At 44.2% G+C, this 17697-nt stretch overlaps 1 protein-coding gene across 1 annotated transcript in view; it reads right to left on the bottom strand.

Annotated features, from left to right (window-relative positions):
* LOC119169857 (phagocyte signaling impaired) overlaps nt 1–17697 on the bottom strand; it is a 98923-nt gene that overhangs the window by 80442 nt on the left and 784 nt on the right. The window contains exons 3-6 of the mRNA XM_075883760.1: nt 14166–14304; nt 10528–10827; nt 6420–6500; nt 1792–1903 (exon numbers count right to left, since the gene is read on the bottom strand). Of these exons, the coding sequence (XP_075739875.1) occupies nt 1792–1903; nt 6420–6500; nt 10528–10827; nt 14166–14304 (632 nt within the window). The remainder of the gene's footprint in view (nt 1–1791; nt 1904–6419; nt 6501–10527; nt 10828–14165; nt 14305–17697) is intronic.

Below are 17697 nucleotides of genomic sequence, written 5' to 3'. Positions count from 1 at the left end.
GTAAAACACTTTTTTTTAAATTTCTCGATTGAATTCAGCTTTCTGATTTTGCCAGGAGATTATTATATGTTCGAGCTTTGTAATACTGCACTTCTTCAAAAATCACCTTTTTTTTTTTTGCAATTTCTTCACCATTTCTAGACCCATGCCTCCCCTTAATTGATCAGACTGTTAAGAAGGGGTTGTGTACCATACATGCGGACAACGTTTCTTGGCAATGAAGGGAAAGCTACAGGGGTGGAGCTAGTGTACATGTATTTCTCCGCGAAGTAGTCCGCTTTTGTTCGCGTTTTGGATGACGATCATGTTCAAATGAGAACACTACATGCAATTTGCTTAGACAGCCATTTGCTAGCGAAATTTGTCACAAGCTCGCGCTTTTGGCAAGTTGTCGAAATAGCTAAAGGGTGACGAGCACTCACCTAAAGATGAATACGCCATTTTGACCTTGATGTGAGTGTAAAACGTGCGACGTTTTCACACATGCAAAAGCTCAATGACACGGCATAAGTGAAGCAAATATGAATATCTCCTTGGTGTGAGCTGCATTTTATACTAAACAGCATCACATATAAAGTAATCTTTTCAACGGCTTTCACATGGAAAACACGAACTCCATTGAGAGACTATATTCTTCAGTAATGGCACACGCCCTCTTTGGCTCTGTAGCCTTCCCTTCATTGCCAAGTAAGGTTGTCCGCTAGTACCGTATTTACTCGCATAATCCTCGCAATTTTTTTGACAGAAAACCAATGCAAAATTGGGGGGTGCGAGAATTACGCGGGGAAAACTTTCCACGAAAACACAGAGAGCGAAAAAGAAAACGAAGTGGCCGCAAATCGGGATTCTCACACCAGCAACTTACAGCAAGCTTTAAGAAGCACTAATTAGAACTTACCTCAACAATAAAAGCAGAGGTTCAACACAAGGCAAGATTTATTTGAGACGCAAAAAGTGGAAGCAAATAGTCGAGAATCAGTACGCAAAGCTTGTGGGCGTAGCGGTAGCGGTCGGCGCTCAACAGGAGCCCTCAAAAGGTAAGCGTAGGACGTCAGTATTGGGCTGATGGCTATTTAACATAATCGTCCGCAGATTCCTTCTGAAGAAATTAAGTTTACCATTAATCTCAGTTTTAGGCACACGGCAGGCCCAACGCGTCTTGGTGGCTTTCAGCTGCGATTACCTGTAGCGAACACAAAACTCGTCGACTCCGAAGGGCCTACCGGCAGCCCTGTTGCCGTTGTTTAGCGCATGATCTATCACTTGCAACTTGAAGCAGCCGTATGGCTTCAGTATTGCCCCATAACGTGCCAAGATTACCGACACAACATAATAAACAAGTCGCAACGCACACTGGCCACTCCGGCTTTGCTTGGATTGAATCGAATCTCTGTGCAATAGTACGCTTGATGCTTAAGAGATGGCGCCAGATGGCACACGCTATCATCATCAGTGGCTGGAACGAGCAGACGACATTATTGCGGCAGTTTTCAAGGGTGCGATGATTACTCGAGGAAAAAAAAAAATCGTAGTTTTCTTGGGCGATGTGGGGGGTGCGAGAATTGTGCGAGTGCGAGGATTGCGCGAGTAAATAAGGTATAGAGTACTTTACTGTACTCTGCTTTGAAAAAGAGGTGTTCCATAAGTACCAGATCCTCTAAACATTTGCACAATTTTACCGTAAAGCTTTCTAAGCACCACAGTCAATGGAAGGCCAATCCGCAACCTCTAAGCGAGACAAAAAAAAAAAAAAGGCTGCCCTTTGCACGCACAACGAGAGGGCCGACTTACTTGCCAAGCAGCAGTGTCTTACTGACAGCATTGGCTTCCGGCCAGCGGCCCAGCTTGCCCAGAAGCTCCACCTTGTGTTCGTACACAAAGTCCAGGTAAGAAGTTAGGCTGTCTGCAAGTGAGCAAAAGGCAGGCAAAATGATACCATCAAATGTGAGTGTTGTGGCAGGCACTGCACAACGCCTCCCTCCACTCTGCATTGTAACACAAGGTGCAACATTCCAGTGAGGCGAATGAGAAAACAATACAAGAAAGGTAATGCGATATCATCAAAGAAAATAGGTACCAGTAATTTTACTCAAAGCCGGGGTTCTCAAGCATGTTGGTGCCATGGAACCCCCTCTTCACCTCTCCCCCGGCGAGCTACCTTGATTTTTATTTTCAATACAATAAAAGCACTGAGATGTGCTCATGAATTCTCAGGCATAAATAATGGAGGTTCCCTGGATTGATCAACTCTCGGGATCACCATCTAAGTGAGTTGATTGGGCGAGTGCAGAATTAGGGAAAATTTATCGGTGGTTCGCAGAACCTCGAGGAGGGGTCTGCGGAACCCTTTTTGAGAGCCTTCTCGGCTAAAAAAATCATAAGTTTGAAACAAGTTAATACCCCTGTCACACATGGCAGCTCAAGTGCACTTTGAGCGAGTGTACTTACACTAACAAAGTGTCATTTAGGCAGTTCGCTGCTACACGAGAAAGGGAAGTGTACTTTGGAAATGGTGGCAGTGACAATCAACGGATTTGTAGCACAACGTATATGTTACTTTTGTGCCAGTGTCTCATCATCAGACCACGTTGTGTTCGTGAAAGTAGCACCTGTGGCACACGCCACCTTAAATGATTGTAAAGCAACTCACCTACACATGGGCAAGTTTGCATGGAACAATGCGATGGATGCAGCCATTGAGCAGCATGTGCTGCCGCATCCCCCTAGCAGACGTGGCCACAAACTGCCGGACCGTGAGAATAGCAAGGTTTTTTGTTGCACTTTATGACTTGTTTTAATACATAGCATATTTATTACATAGCATAGCACTATTCCTCATAACAAAAACAATGATGTAAGAATAGTATGAGTGCCGCTTTAGGCAACAGCGTATATTTATGTACAATCCACTGGTAGCGAGGCTACACACATCGTCTCAGCCGTCACAGCAAAGTGAGGTTGGTGAACCCACTTGCCGGTAAGTGTACTTTGCAGCGAGTGACACTGAACTTTCTCGCATGACAGTGCACAAATGACACTCGCGGCGAAGTGTACTTGCTCGAAATGCACATAAATTGCCACGTGTGACAGGGGTATAACTTTTCCGTGTCATTTAAAAAAAAAGCACTGCCTGGGTGGTGCTCTCCGCCACTGATTAGGTTTCACATGGTAAAATTCAAATAATAAAAAAACAAATCGTATCCCATGCGGACTTTCATAATTTTATAGTCTCTTCTAATGAAACAAACTGCAATGCCCTCATGAGCTAAATTCTGGACATGTCCTGGGTATCCTGCCAGGTTAATGACCACATATGCTCTTTTGTTCAAGAAAGTAAATGAATAGATTTGAACATTTTCTGACACAGCGCAACGATGACAAGAAAAGAAAAGAAAAGAAAAGAAGGACGCACCACAGCGCTGACTCCCAATTGAATTTTTATTAAAAACATATGAAAGAGAAAGTAAAATACTACTACACCCTTCACACCATAACTGATTTGATATGTTGGGTTGCATGCACTAAGTTGAAGAGTCGCAGATGTTTATACAGTCATTCTCAGATATATTGAACTTGAAGAGAATGGCAAAATAGTTCCATATATAGAGAATTCTAAATACAAAATATGCATATTCAAGGCCTAAATTGAAGCATTTCAGGCTTCACAAATCGTTTAACAAGCTAACATATTGATTTGCTTATAGTAAAACAAAAAACAAGGTGCGAGCTGTGAGATACCTCACTTTATTTCGCATTAAAATACAGTGAACTCCCGTTAAGACGAACTCGTTCAAGACGAATTCTCGCTTATGCCGAACAACGTGAAAACGTTTGTTTGGTTTTCCATAGACCGAATGCAAAAAAAATCCGCTTAAGACGAACAGCCTTGCACCTGCTCTTCTGTTAAGACAAACACTTTCGCGGAGACCGGGAGACCGAGGCGATTCTACAAAGGAATTATGGCAATCTTGGGGGGGCATTCCCGCGGCCGGAGGGAAAGAAAATACAAAAGCAGCAACGGCGCGAAGCGAATTCGCGCCATGGCGGAGGGAGGGAGGCAGCGACAAAAGAATGGCCCGCGGCATCACCCGCACTTCGACCCGCAGAGCGAGCGGCAAAGCAAACAAGAAAACGAGAGAGCGAAAGAGTTTTGAGATCGGCTATTGGCCGCGAAGAAGCAAGCAGGGGAAAAAGTAAAAAAACGAAATGACGACCGAGACTCCCTATTCGCGAAGAGAGCAGCTCTCATGACCAATGCCATTTCTCAGCGGGAACATGTGAGCTCGTGTTGTACATCCACAGCTCTCTCCACGTGGATGTTCTCCCTCTCCGACCTCGCCGTCGCTGCCGCCGTCATTGCCGAGGAAACAAGTTCTTTCTCTGCGCCGCATTTTCTTTTTTCGGGGGTGCTTCTGATAAGACGAACATCTGATAAGATGAACAATTCTTTATGGTCCCTTCGAGTCCGTCTTAAAGGGAGTTCACAGTAGTCTGTAAACTTGTCTTGCTGCTTGCACGCCATCAAGTTCCAGTCATCCTCAATATCATTGAGATGATGATGATAGTTATAGTGCAAAAACAGAACGACGACACAGAGACAAGAAGGACACGAAGGAAATAAGTGAACTTAGCTCCTTCGGCCCCAACGATGATTGATGCAGAATGCCGATGCAAGTTTTGTAGCGTGGCAAAAGATTGGTGAGCGGCGGCAGCAAAGGCGTTGGCACATTCACAATTGCACGGCTACACTTCCGCAGCAACGGCAGCCAAAATTTCAGTATCGATGCAGTCAGAAACAGCTAAGCCGTCACTTGTACCGATGAAGTCACTCACTGTCCAATATGGTGCCGCGAAATGCTGATAAGTCGCAGAATTAACTGATGCACCGTACGCCGTTGTCAGCAGTCATGACGCACTCGAAGTTGCCACCTAGCCCGCAAGGAACGTTTACAACAGTGTTTTACTTGACGTTGCTCCAAGCGCCAATCACATTTTTCATCACTACGTGCGGGTCAGTGTTCAGTTCAACTCCAGAATGTGGATTTATCAGGAACGAGGAGAAAAGTACACAAGACCAGAAGGAGCAAAAGACAATGCCAAGTTCGTACAGGTTCCCACCATCGACATGTTGGCGATATCGATGTCACTGTGGCTTTCTAGCTGGCCGCTGCTGCCTTCAGCGGCTTTAATGCAAAAAGATAAAAAAGCATAGCCTCCGAGACACGCGTCTCGGAGGCTACAAAAACACTAAAAACACGTCACAAGGCTGTACATCTCAAAGGCCACGCTTTTATGCTTGCACGCCATTGTGCGCTAACAAATAAGAAAGGGAATGAGAACATTTCAATGAGATTGCTGAGTGACTTGGCCTTCTCATTTAGGTGCCCTCGGCAACCGGTCTTTTAGAAAACACTATGCCCTCATGCCAAGGCCTGCAGATCACGCGTTTAGATGTACTCTCAAGTGTAGCACAAGGAAGAAGATGAGGGCGATGCAATAACACGATTTTTGTTGCCAGCGCTAGAAGAAAGATTGAAACTTGTTAAAATGCGGCCGAACATTGATCAATACTAGCTAGAAATAATGCATTTTCTGGGCTTTGGCGTGGCACAGCGTTCAATATAACGGATGTCTTGCTGTGCGGGAGTTCGATATATGGGTGCACCGGTTCTATACTATAGCATTGGAAATTCAAGGGGATTTTTCAACTGTTCAATATAGCCAATAATTCGATATATCCGTTTGATATATCCGAGATCGACTGTATATTAGTTTTTTGCACTTGCGCAACGATGCCAACAGGAACATGAGTATTAGCAACACCAGAAGCAATAAGCTGATATGAATCACTGGTGCTCGCTTGATAGATATGTGGGATTTAACGTCCCAAAACCACCATATGATTATGAGAGACAAGGACCACAAAAATTTCGGCCTCCTGGGTTTCCTTAACATGCACCCAAATCTGAGCACACGGCCCTACAGCATTTTTGCCTCCACCGAAAATACAGCCACTGCAGGCGATATTTGATCCCGGGAGCCACTGCAGCCGATATTTGATCCCACCACCTGCAGGGTCAGGAGCTGAGTACCTTAGCCACTAGACCATCGCGGCGAGGCACCTCTCACACTAATGTGACCTCGTTAAAGCAAACAGAAAACAGGGTTTGGTAGTTTCCGTCCTTTTCTTTCTCTTTCACATTCTTTCAATAAACATTCAGTTGCCAGTTAGCGCTGTGGTGTGTCCTTCCTTTCTGTTTGTCTGCATCGTCGTTGCACTGTGTCAAAAACTCAAGTATGGTCCCAAACTAGCCTAGCTTTCAGTTCTTCTAGACAAATAGATGTCAATATTGGAGTCAATATACATATTAAGAAAAATAGCACCGCTACACCACTGTAGTGGCAGCGTGGCTCCTTACCTCCCAGTGGCCCATCAAGGACATCCAAAGCCTCCTGGTACTTTTCTTGCATTTCTAGGACCATCAGGTAGAGCTGCACTTCTGCAAAGACGCATAAAGCACTCAGCGTTCATCAACAGAGATAAAGTAAAGTCAACACCGCGCACACACACCAGATGATCACGAGAAATTGGTGTCTATGTGCATTCAGAAACAGCTGCTTGCATCAACAAGAAATGCAGGCCAGTGCACGCTCATTCCTGGCTAGGGAGATTAGATTCCTTGGCAAACATAGCTTGGGGCTGAGCTATGCTTTGAAAATGTGCTGTCTATCCGTCAATCAAGCTTGCGCTCAATACAAGCTGCTATGCACCCCGTAACATGGTAACTGCAGCAAGGCACAGTATGTGAATAGGCATTCGCTTTGTCCTGGTAAGGCCAACAGGAAACAGGCTACAATGCAGTGAGCCACAGAAAAACAAAACTACAGCTGAAAAAGAGAGCAGAGTGGGTTAGAGAATATATGCTTAGAAGAAATCAAGAAAAAACGAGCAAGGCCAAGAAATGTAGTCAGTAAGAGTAACCAGTGGGACTCCAATTGAAGGCAAGTGCACAGGAGGAAGACAGAGAGTTAGATTGGCAAATTAAGTTTTGAAGTTTGCAGGAGTAATGTGGCTGCAGCAAGCAGAGCAAACTAATTGTTAAAAAAAACAATAACAGAGAAGCTTGAGCTCTACAGCGGGCCTAATCATGCAGCTGATGAAACGCACCAGATTTAGACGTAACATGCGTCTACCACCAACACTCATGATGGCACAGGTCAGTCCTAGAGTACGCATCTGCCTGGAACAAGACACACGGGCATCCCAGTGGCCGTAGAGTGGCCGCATCTCGACTTGTGCTATGTTAATGCGTGCAGTGATGGGAAAGTTACACGGATAGAGCGATTCCCCCACTCCTGCTGAGAGTCTACATCCGAGGCCTCGTCCCTCTGTTACAGACACGCTTTCCCCTGTACGTCACTGTACAGCCGTATTTACCCCGCTGTTCCCTCACCACAATGCAAAGCGTGCGGTGCAGCTAACACCGAGCTCGACCATATTATATGGGCCTGCCCCGCAGCTACTCACTCAGTTAAACACAGCGCGAACCCTACATTCACTATTACCACGGTCGAGCAGTGAATGGCTTTGCTGCTCACCACGTGCCCGGAGGACCAGCTCTGGGCTGTCCGAAGACGCCGCCAGGATTCAAGGCCTGGCCACCTGAAGAAGGGGGTTACAGAGGGGCCTGTCTCCTGGCCCCCCACCGCCTTTGACCCCAGCAGGGACACTTGAATAAAGTTTCTTTTCTCTCTCTTTCTCTCCCTTCCCCAGTAGCCTCCTTTTCAAAGCCTGGTGAAATAAGTGTCCTCCTTCCGATGACGCGGACTTTTTGACTAATGAATGTAGGACTGACTGCTTCTCGTTCAAGCTGTGGGCCTTTTCACCCGTCACACCTATCCGCAACGCTTCTGTCTTCGAGTGTGACCAAGCACATCGGGACTGAGGGCGCCCATGGGTTAACGGAGCTATTATGCGTCCATCAACGTAGCCACTTAAAATAGTGCCCTTGTAAGAGTGTTTTTTTTAACTGGGGTCATTACAAGCAGGCCTAATTATGGAGTCAAATGATACATTGTGGCGCAGTGACAGATGGCACAGCACAATGAAACGGACATGATACTAAAACAGAATCAGCATGCTCACAAGCATGGAATGTTGTAGGCTGATAATGTTTAAGCCATCTCTTTGTGCTGCACAGAGGGTAAAGAAACTGTTGACGTGGAACATTTCATGTCATCCTGCCATGCTTAAGAGTAAAAAGAAATACTTCTTCACAGCTTACAAACAAGATGCTTTCAAAACACGTCTGCTGCTGTAATCAGCAGAAATGTGAACCAACATTCACAGCAATGATTCGAAAATCAAAAGAAAAAAGTAAAGCAACACAAATGAGTTAATGTGCACTGATGTGTGAACTTAATGATAAGCGCATACCCCTAGAACTTGTTCTCGCGCAGCTGTGACGGCAAGCAAAGCACCACTCGGGCTAACAAAGACAAAACTCCAATTTCAGTGAACTTGAGGCCAGGGAATGAAAATTCAAGGTACAAGTTGTACAGTGACAGCGATGATGAAACGGAGGTAATCTGATTAGCAGTAAAGTGCATCAACTTTTTACGTCTGTGGCCTAGAAAACTCCGGCATTATAATTTGTGGCCCAGTTAGTTCCTGAATAAATGCTGTTATTTTTAGAAAATTCCAGCGTTATTGTTGGTGGCCTGTTTGATTCCAGAATAAACTCTGTTGTTCACTTGCAGCGCACAGTTTTATCCAATATTTTAAAGGAGCACTAACATCAAATTTACTCATGCCAAGATTTTTGCGACAGCAAGTAGCTATAGGCCCCGTAGCAACGATTCGCGACCTAGAACGCAACTGAGCGATGAATAACTATCTCTTTTGTTGATTTATATTGCTGGGATCTAGTACTATTAAAAAACAGCCGGCAATCCCACCACATTTAGCGCTGAGAGCACCAGCAATGGTACTACCTCGCGGTCACCTCCAGATCACGCCACAGCTGCTCCACAAACATTTCGTCTGCTAGGCGGAAACATTCAGTCATGCCTAGTCACCTGCATTGCTGTCGTCGCCGTACAAAGTGTCGACTCGGGTTCAATACGATAGTCTAGGGCTTGGAATCCCTGCGATTCGCAACGTCACCAATTGTTTTCACTTCGATCGACCTTTTGCAGAACAGTGATTTCAAAATGGACGCCGTTCCAAGCAGCACTCAGCACTGCAGAGGTGCCCGAGGATGCACGCTTCAGCCATGTTCGCTCGTGTGTCTCAGTTTGCTCTTTCGGTGTGTTTTAGTGGGCAAAGCATTCAGGTATACGCAGAGGGGTCAATGCACTATAGCTATCGCGAATGAGCATCAGCGGAGAAATAGAATACGTTTCCTGCTTGTCAGGTTCTTTTTTGCGCCTCCTGATGGCCCCACCTATCCAGCCTCTCGTGGTTCGCACGGTATTACCACATTTACGGGGAGGCAAAGTCTACAGATGAACTAAAATTCAACGATACTTGCTTGTTACTTGTTAGGGATGATATCTGACTACTCGCTCTTCCACTTTTGATAGCTTGTGGTCGTGTTGATGTGTAACATTGCTCTCATTGTTCTTTTTCTGTGCTTCGAACTAGACCACTGCCACTCACGATTCCCGGACACACTGACCGTCAAGCGCACGTTTAACCATGCTCTTTTCTTTCGCCATTCTTTTAAAGGTAGTTTTTATCTTGGTAATTTTACGAAATCATTCAAACTGGTGCGATGAAGATCAGATGCGACGAGCCATGGCCGGGCTAGACTGCACCTGCACGCCCTAGCCCAGCCGTGGATGAGTGAGTGCGTTTCTGCACTTCGGCGTCAAAAACACTCGGATTGTACACGGCATCGCTACTAGGGCATCGTCACTCAGGATGGTATTTGTAGTATGTATCACACCGAACACGTAGCACTAGTGTCGATGTTGCAGGGCAGTCTATTTTCGTTTTTTCTCCTTGGCTTTTCTACACTGTTTGGCATCGAATTAAAGGAACTTCCACGCGACGGATGCCGTTCAAATTTCGCCAAGAAGACCTATGCATATTAAGCGATCGAATGATGGGCACGTCTCGATCTTGAAATTTGATGTCAGTGCTTTTTTAAAATGTTACCAGAGGTGTCCGGCATTTCGGTGCGGTATGCACAAGACAGTAAAAGACTGGCTACACAAAAATATAAAAGGACATGCACGTGGAGATATACTCAGACCTTGATATAGTGAACATGAATATAAAGAAATATCGGCTGTAACGAAGTAAATGAAGAATAGCCTTGCAATGGGAAAAGTGTTAGGAATATCCTTCGTAACAAATTTTTACATATAATGAACTTATCTTCTTCTAAAATGCAAGTTTGTTATAATAAATTTTGAGTGTAAATACATGCCAGTCAGTACTCATTCATGTCTAGTACTTGTTTTTATTCTTGTCAACGCACAATCTTGACGTGTGCAGGCAGAGGGTGGGGTCAAACGTACCAGCCTCAGCCTCGATGCGCCTTTCCTTGACGAACTTGTCAACCATACGCTGTGCGAGAAGCAGCAGCGTGCTGCGTTCGGCCAGAGAGGTTGAGGGTTGGTCAGCCTCCAGTACGAGGCTCATGACAGCCCAGAAGTAGTACGGGTTCTTGTGACGCAGCCGGTGCAGTGCCAGGGCGGTTCGCCTCTGATCGCGAGGCCGCCCCACCCGCACGTAGCCCATGAACAGGTGTGACAAGAGTTCCTCATTCTGTGGCTCTTTCTGGGTGGCACGCTCGTACGCCTCCACCACCAGGTCGGCTACGAGCATGCGCCAACAAAAATACACATGAAAGAAGTCGATAATCGTTCGGGTTTTATTTGTGAAAACCATAATATGACTACAGGAGGTACAGAAGTGCAGGGCTTCAGAAATTTCGACCAACTAATGTGTTTTTAAATGTGCACTTACATTCAAGTACGCGGGCTTCTAGAATTTTACCTCAATGGAAATGCCCGAAGCCTTCCACCGTGGCTGTAATTAAATGCCCCGACCTTCAAAGCAGCAGTGCAACACCATTACCACAAGACCTCCAAGACAGAGGGCGTTAAAGAAGCTATGCCTGGCAAGTAGTAATGGAGCACAGTAGAATTTCAGCATCTTAGTGAACGAAAATGATATTCACAGTGGTCTGTGTATGCTTATGATGAAAGTACCATTTGTTCTGCTGAATGGTCAATCAGCTTGCAAAAATCAGTCTTCCAGCCAATCATGCAATCGATCATTTGGCCAGCAAAGTGAAGCTAGGTTAAGGAAAAGAAGAACATCTCAATTACCTGTTTGTTGGTAGAATAAAGCTACTAAGGAAATCCAGATGAATATCTCGCAAATAAAGCTTTCAAATTGATAAAATACTCATTCATGCATCAGATTCAAATCCAGGACCAACCGTCAAACACTGTAACCCTACCATCTAAGGTAGTGATCAAAATGTCTAGCAGTACTTTGGAGCAGAACAAGACAACCATAGTTTCGAGCAGTAACTTGATGCTCATGCGCAGGCAACCCACCCATGCAATTATAACTGACATAAAACTGCCAACACTAAAACATACTTGCTTTTTGCATGCACCGCTCATTGCACCATGCAATGACAAATTCACAAAATAATGCGTACAAAATGAACACATTTGAGTAACACTGACGATTTTAAGAATGCATTTTCATTGTGGTTACTGAAAATCAGCACAGTAAAGGACGAGTTTTAAAACTAATTAATAATTAATGCCCGAAAATCACAATATGATTATGAGAGACGCCATAGTAAATAGCTCGAGAAATTACGACCACTTGGGGTTTTAGAACATGCACCTAAACCTAAGTACATGGGCCTTGAGCATGTTAGCTTCTATCAAAAATGCGGCAGCCACGTTTGGCATTCACTCCTGCGGCCTGCAGGTCAGCAGTCAAACAACATAACCACTAGAAAACAGTGGCGGGTTGAGTTCAACGACTGTAATGGCGTCCCGTGAGCCTAAGAAATGAAATAGGTTGCCCGAACTCAGATAGTGCAAGTAAATATCACAGCAAAACTACAATTTCAGTGAAGTAAATTTTCTACGTTCACATTTAAAAACAGAGAACATTACTTTGAGGATTATGTAAATTGCACACAAACAATTAAAATAATAGGTTCAGAAAGTTGGGACCCGAGTTGATACAGATCTGTGGAGCAAAGTAAGACGAAACAGAGCAAATGATCAGACAAAAAATTGGCCCCGTATCTGCATTTAATCTGCAAATGTCGTCGAACGATAGTCTTGCGTGGGGAGAGGGTGAACAAAACATTTATTTGATGTTCTGCTCAAGAAAATCGGTGAATAGTATTCTGGAGGCGCTGCGTTAGAGTGCCTCGAGCATGCAGCGGAGACGAACGGGCGCATCAAGTCACGCCATAAATGGATGGATTGATATGGCTGCACCCTTTACATCGGGCGGTGGCTAACGCCACCAAGCCATAATACTTCACATGCCGTAATACTTAGTACGTCACACGTGAGCGCCATCTGGCAGTTTTTTTCAAAAACAAAGCGCGTGGCTCTGAGACTGTTGTGCGCGCCCGCCTAAGAGGTGATAAGGTGTAGAACGCAAGGCGACGGGTAGGTGCCACCACCATCTCGTTTTAGCAAAGCGTTGGAAACACTAGCATTTCCAAGCAAGCGTTGGATGGTCAGCGCAGCGTGATAAGCGCTACGGTCCTTAAGATTACTTATGTATGCCTTTTCTAGTAAAAAGCGCACATGCAGAATATATACGTGTTGTTTTGGTGCCCAGACACGCGCCATAATTGCTTTTAATTCCACAATTGCACAAGTATGAACGCTGAACCTTGAGCAACATAGGTGGGCGCTGCGGATGGGGTCGGCCGTTTCAAATACCCGATGCTGTCAAGAGTAGACAAACAGACAGACCAAATTTTTGCGTCGAAGGTCCCGAAGAAAGACTATCGTCTTTAAAATGCCGCTTCACATGGACATACGTAAAGCCACCAGTTGAATTGGGTGCAATGCAAAGGCAGAGGCATGTGCAGGGAAAGGAGAATGACGTGCATATGCTATGCTGCGTGTGAGCGAGCCCCGCCTGACATGTTGGGCAAAAGCTTGTTGCCTTGTCACTAAAAACACAGCCTAGACATCCGGAAAAGCTTTCCAATGCAAATAGAATGATGAGGAAGACACAAAACAACAGGACGCACAGGATAATGTTCCTTTGAGTGTTCTTGGTCCTCATTCAGCTTGTGCCCAAAAGCTGTGCCCGAAAGCTCTTTCAGTTATGAATTGACACCAACTAGCACCAAACCAAGATTCTGCTAGAAGTCCGGAGAAACCTGACAATATAATAATGCCGATGCTGAGCAGTCACTTTGGACGAATCCCTTGCATCAAGTCGCTATGCTTGAAAAATAGGGGAAAAAAATACACAGTGACGCAGAGGTAGTTACTAACAACTTGTTACCGGTTGTTACAGTAGCCACCTCATTGTGTCACTGTTTTATTTTTTTGTCTCTTGATTATTTTCCCCCATTTCCATAGTAGTGTTCCATTGTTCCAGCTCACTCTACAAGCGACCTACTTAAGCAATGACTCACACTACATGGAAACCGCCATTTTACAAGCACCAAATCGAACAGTACTCCAGCAATGACGGGCCACCACAACTATGTTGAAGAGATTCATTATATCATGCATATGCAATACAAAGGACATGCTTTCAAAAACCAACGATACCAATGGCAAACACTGCGCACAATGAAATGGAGTGCTCATTAAGATGGGTCAGCCTGAAATATACCAAGTGTTGTTAAAGCAATAAAACAGACTGTAAACAGCAATATATTGACTAACATGAGAAAAAAAAATCAGTGATACTGACGGAAGCTTGTGATCTACTATTAGGCTTTTGAACATTGTAATGATGTCTGCACAAACAGAACCATAACCTAAGCTAAGCATAAGCTAAGCATTCACATTGGTCAGCTAACTCGTACATTCCAATGCCACTTTAGGCTCAAACACTGCAATGTGACCACAAATAAATAAAGCCTGCTAGAACCAATACGGGTACCCCAGCCAGAAATGTTCAGCATATAACTACTCACGTCGCTCCAGCTCCCGGTAGCAGAGGGTCATGGCCTGCAAGGTTGCGTCATCGGTGGGGGCCTCTGCCTGCAGCTCTTTGAGCACAGACAGGGCCTCATCCAACCGTGACAACCGCACAAGGGCAAGTGCTTTCAGGGCCTGCAACACAAAAAAATGTTTTTCTTTATGTTATGCCTACGCCTCTCACTATAGCATGCTTCTTACTGTTTCCAGAAAAACCGACTCCACTGTTGTTTAAATGATATAACTTTTTAAATAAGAGGTAGATTCCCAACTTGATTTTTGTTGTTTTAGTAAAATCATGATGTTTGTGTAGCGAATATTCAGATGCATCTCTTTTAAGTTTAGACCGACCAGATAATATACAATGCCATTCTTCTGTCTACTTAACGAAGTTGTTATGCACAAAGTTGTTTGGAGAAGACATACCGCTCACATAAAGCTTTTTTTTTTGTGCTGGCCAATACTTGTACCTTTCAGATTCCTTTTTCGATAGCATCCATTTGAAATCTTTTAGTACCCTACACTCTAAAAAAAGAACGAGCAAAAAGGGTGTATTTTTGTCCCACAACAATAATTTTCATCTATATTGCGTTCCATCCTTGCGCTATTGCCCTGCGCCCGGTATATTCCGGTCAAGATCGACATGCCCATTATCAGGGTTACATTGCATTCTCGATAGGAAAGTGGCCGGCGCAGAGTTTTCAAGAAAGGAAGTGCACGCAAGCCTGATGACGATTATTGTTGTGGGACAAAAAGACACCCTTTTTACTCGATATTTTTTTAGAGTGTAGTGTCACGTACTTGTGTTTGTGTTGTATACTTTCTTGTGCTTAGTAACAACTGACATTTGGGATATTAAACCTCCAACATTGCTATTATTATTATTAATAAAGATATTATTATTATTAGTAGTAGTATTGTGTGTACTGACCGCTATGATTATGTTCCGACTAGCCCCATGTGCTACATTACTTCAATGCCCATATTTCCGAACATTTGAAATAGCTTTTTAAATAAAGTTTATTTTTGGTAAAGCTCAACAGAACATTTCTAAAATCTCGGAAAAAGCTCAATTCTGCAAATTTTACAGCAAATTCTTGCCAGTCGGCAGGTATGCTGTTCCTATGTCTGTATAAGTGGTAAAGATACCCTAATAGCACCAAATGCTAACATAACATTTATGCCGCATTGAGAAAGTTGCTTCAACATTGTCTGTTAGCAGGGTAGCACCCACTCTTTCATGCCAATGCTTTCAACCATGCCTTTTCAACATCTGTTCTTTGAAAGAACTGCTAAATTAAAGGGCTTAAAAACACTCCAATAGGCAGCTTTGTTATAGGCACCAATGAATGACAGCAGTGAGGCCAAAGATAAACAGAACGACCACTGCCTGCAAGTACGTTTTTTCAAAACTGCAAAGTCGGGCCCGTTGGTACAAAGCAAGGAGATTAGCACAAGGGATGGTTACCCAAGGGGCAAAATTTGGGAATGGTATTCACTGTACCCAAATCGGGGAAAAACAAAATCCATGCCTGCACCTCTTATTTTAGCATGTTCTAAAACAAAACGAGGCGTGTCCAGGTCTTCTCACCTCTGGAGGTCGCTGTGCTAACTACTTTCCATATCACCTGTACATTTTATCCTAACAAAGAAAGAATGCACGGGGCCACCTGCTCATTTCCCTCTGTTCACCTGGTTTTCCCATATTTTTCTCACTTGTAACCCACATAAAGAAAATAAATTCAAAGCTGAGGTGTGCACGCATATATGCGTGCAAGACAGCTTCACTACACACCTTTGCAGCTACAATTCAAGAAAGCTGGCTTCACAGCAACAAGTAAAGATTATTTTTTAATTTTACTTCTCTACGTTTACTAGTTGAGAAGGGAGTTATATGCAAAAAAGTGTGGTATTCAGATCTTAACCTGTGTGACACCTTCTCCTCCTGGTGAAAACCCAGCAAGCAGACAATACAAGCCGCAAGCCACTCTGGCAGGAACACTCATTTACCAACCGAACATGTCAAATGGCTCAGTGCCTGCATAACTGCTCTATTAAATAACTGATACGAGGAGTCTTTCATACGTCTTCAACACATCGGAACAATTTGCACACAAGAGGGATAGCAGCATCTAGAGGAACTTTCTTAGGTAGCTGTTGACTCTGTAACTACTATACAAACCGTGAACTTTCTTGGAGCACCCCAAAAACTGATGTGAAGTACTTTTTTCCATTCTCTTTTGAAACTCACTCCAAATGCGGAGGAGTACAGGAGGTGGGAGAGACACCACTCGTGTCCCAGAAGGCAGTAACGGTCCTCATGAGCCACGAGGAAGGAGCAACTTTTAAGAGTACGGCCACCAGCCCAGTGCATTGGTTGAAAGCCACACTGCGATTGTGTTACTGAAGGCTGCCTAATTAGAAGTTCTAATTACCTGCTTCTCTAGCCAATGTGCAAGCGTCAATGTCTCTTTTGCAATGCAAGTGGCCTGTGTTTTGGAGAAATGAAATTTGCTTTTAATGTTTGAAGCCTGTCAGCACTTGAACAATGTTCAGCACTGATTGGATAAAAGGCAATGTATGATTATGTTAACGTCTTACAGCCCACAAAAAGCAGGTCGAATAAAACTTACTAATATTTGTCAATTTTTTTTTTCACTGTAAGCTGTGGCTACAAACTACGAAACTGTCTAAACAGTTAACCTCGATAACCGTGTCCCACTCAAAAGGATTCAAGGCAGTTGGCAACGACGCAATAACGAATGCTAAGGACAGAATACCGTTAGCATATCTTTAGACGAGTTTCAAACATTTGCTTGAACAAAAGGCTACATTTACTGGCCAGAGTAATCGAGGAATCACCAAAATCTTCATTAATTAGGTCAGTTAGGAGTGTTTGTGATTGATAAACAGTTTGTGCGGGTAAAGCAGCAAGCGTCCTGTTTTCACACGTTTTTCTTAGACTTAGTACTGCGTGATGCTTCATCCACACTAAATGGCATACACAAAATCTTTCATTAGCTAATTATCAATGCCTTTGCCTTTACTTTAAATACTGACAATAACAAATGCCAGTTGCTGCCCAATAAAAAAGAAGAAAAAGAGGAATATATTGGCTATGATCCACCTGTCAACCAAAGTTCAATTCCGAACAATCAAGCAGTATCACAATCATTAATAGTTGCCGAACAGGCGCACGTGGGCGACGGCAGTGGTGCTTTCGCAACACTGCGATCGGCCAACACGTAGGGAAGCGTAATTTAATTCGCCACTTCGTAACAAAGCAAAACTATACTCGAACGGCAACTACCCAACGTTAACCTCGCGAGGATAACTCCCGCCAATCCCCCCTTAAACGAAATTACAGCGCCGTGAGCTGTATCGCCATTGAACTTAGCAGGAAATAAGGCCATTCAAATTGTATACGATAACTGTTTCAGGTGTTCTTCGCGAAACACTTAGGCGACAGCAATCTCGATTTCGCAGGCATCAACACAACACGCTCAAAGAACACTTTTTCATACGCTA

The sequence above is a fragment of the Rhipicephalus microplus genome, unplaced genomic scaffold (genome assembly GCF_043290135.1).
Source record: "Rhipicephalus microplus isolate Deutch F79 unplaced genomic scaffold, USDA_Rmic scaffold_21, whole genome shotgun sequence".
Lineage (NCBI taxonomy): Eukaryota > Metazoa > Arthropoda > Arachnida > Ixodida > Ixodidae > Rhipicephalus > Rhipicephalus microplus.
The sequence above is the reverse complement of the archived record's forward strand: the minus strand, read 5'-3'. Positions and strand labels throughout refer to the sequence as shown.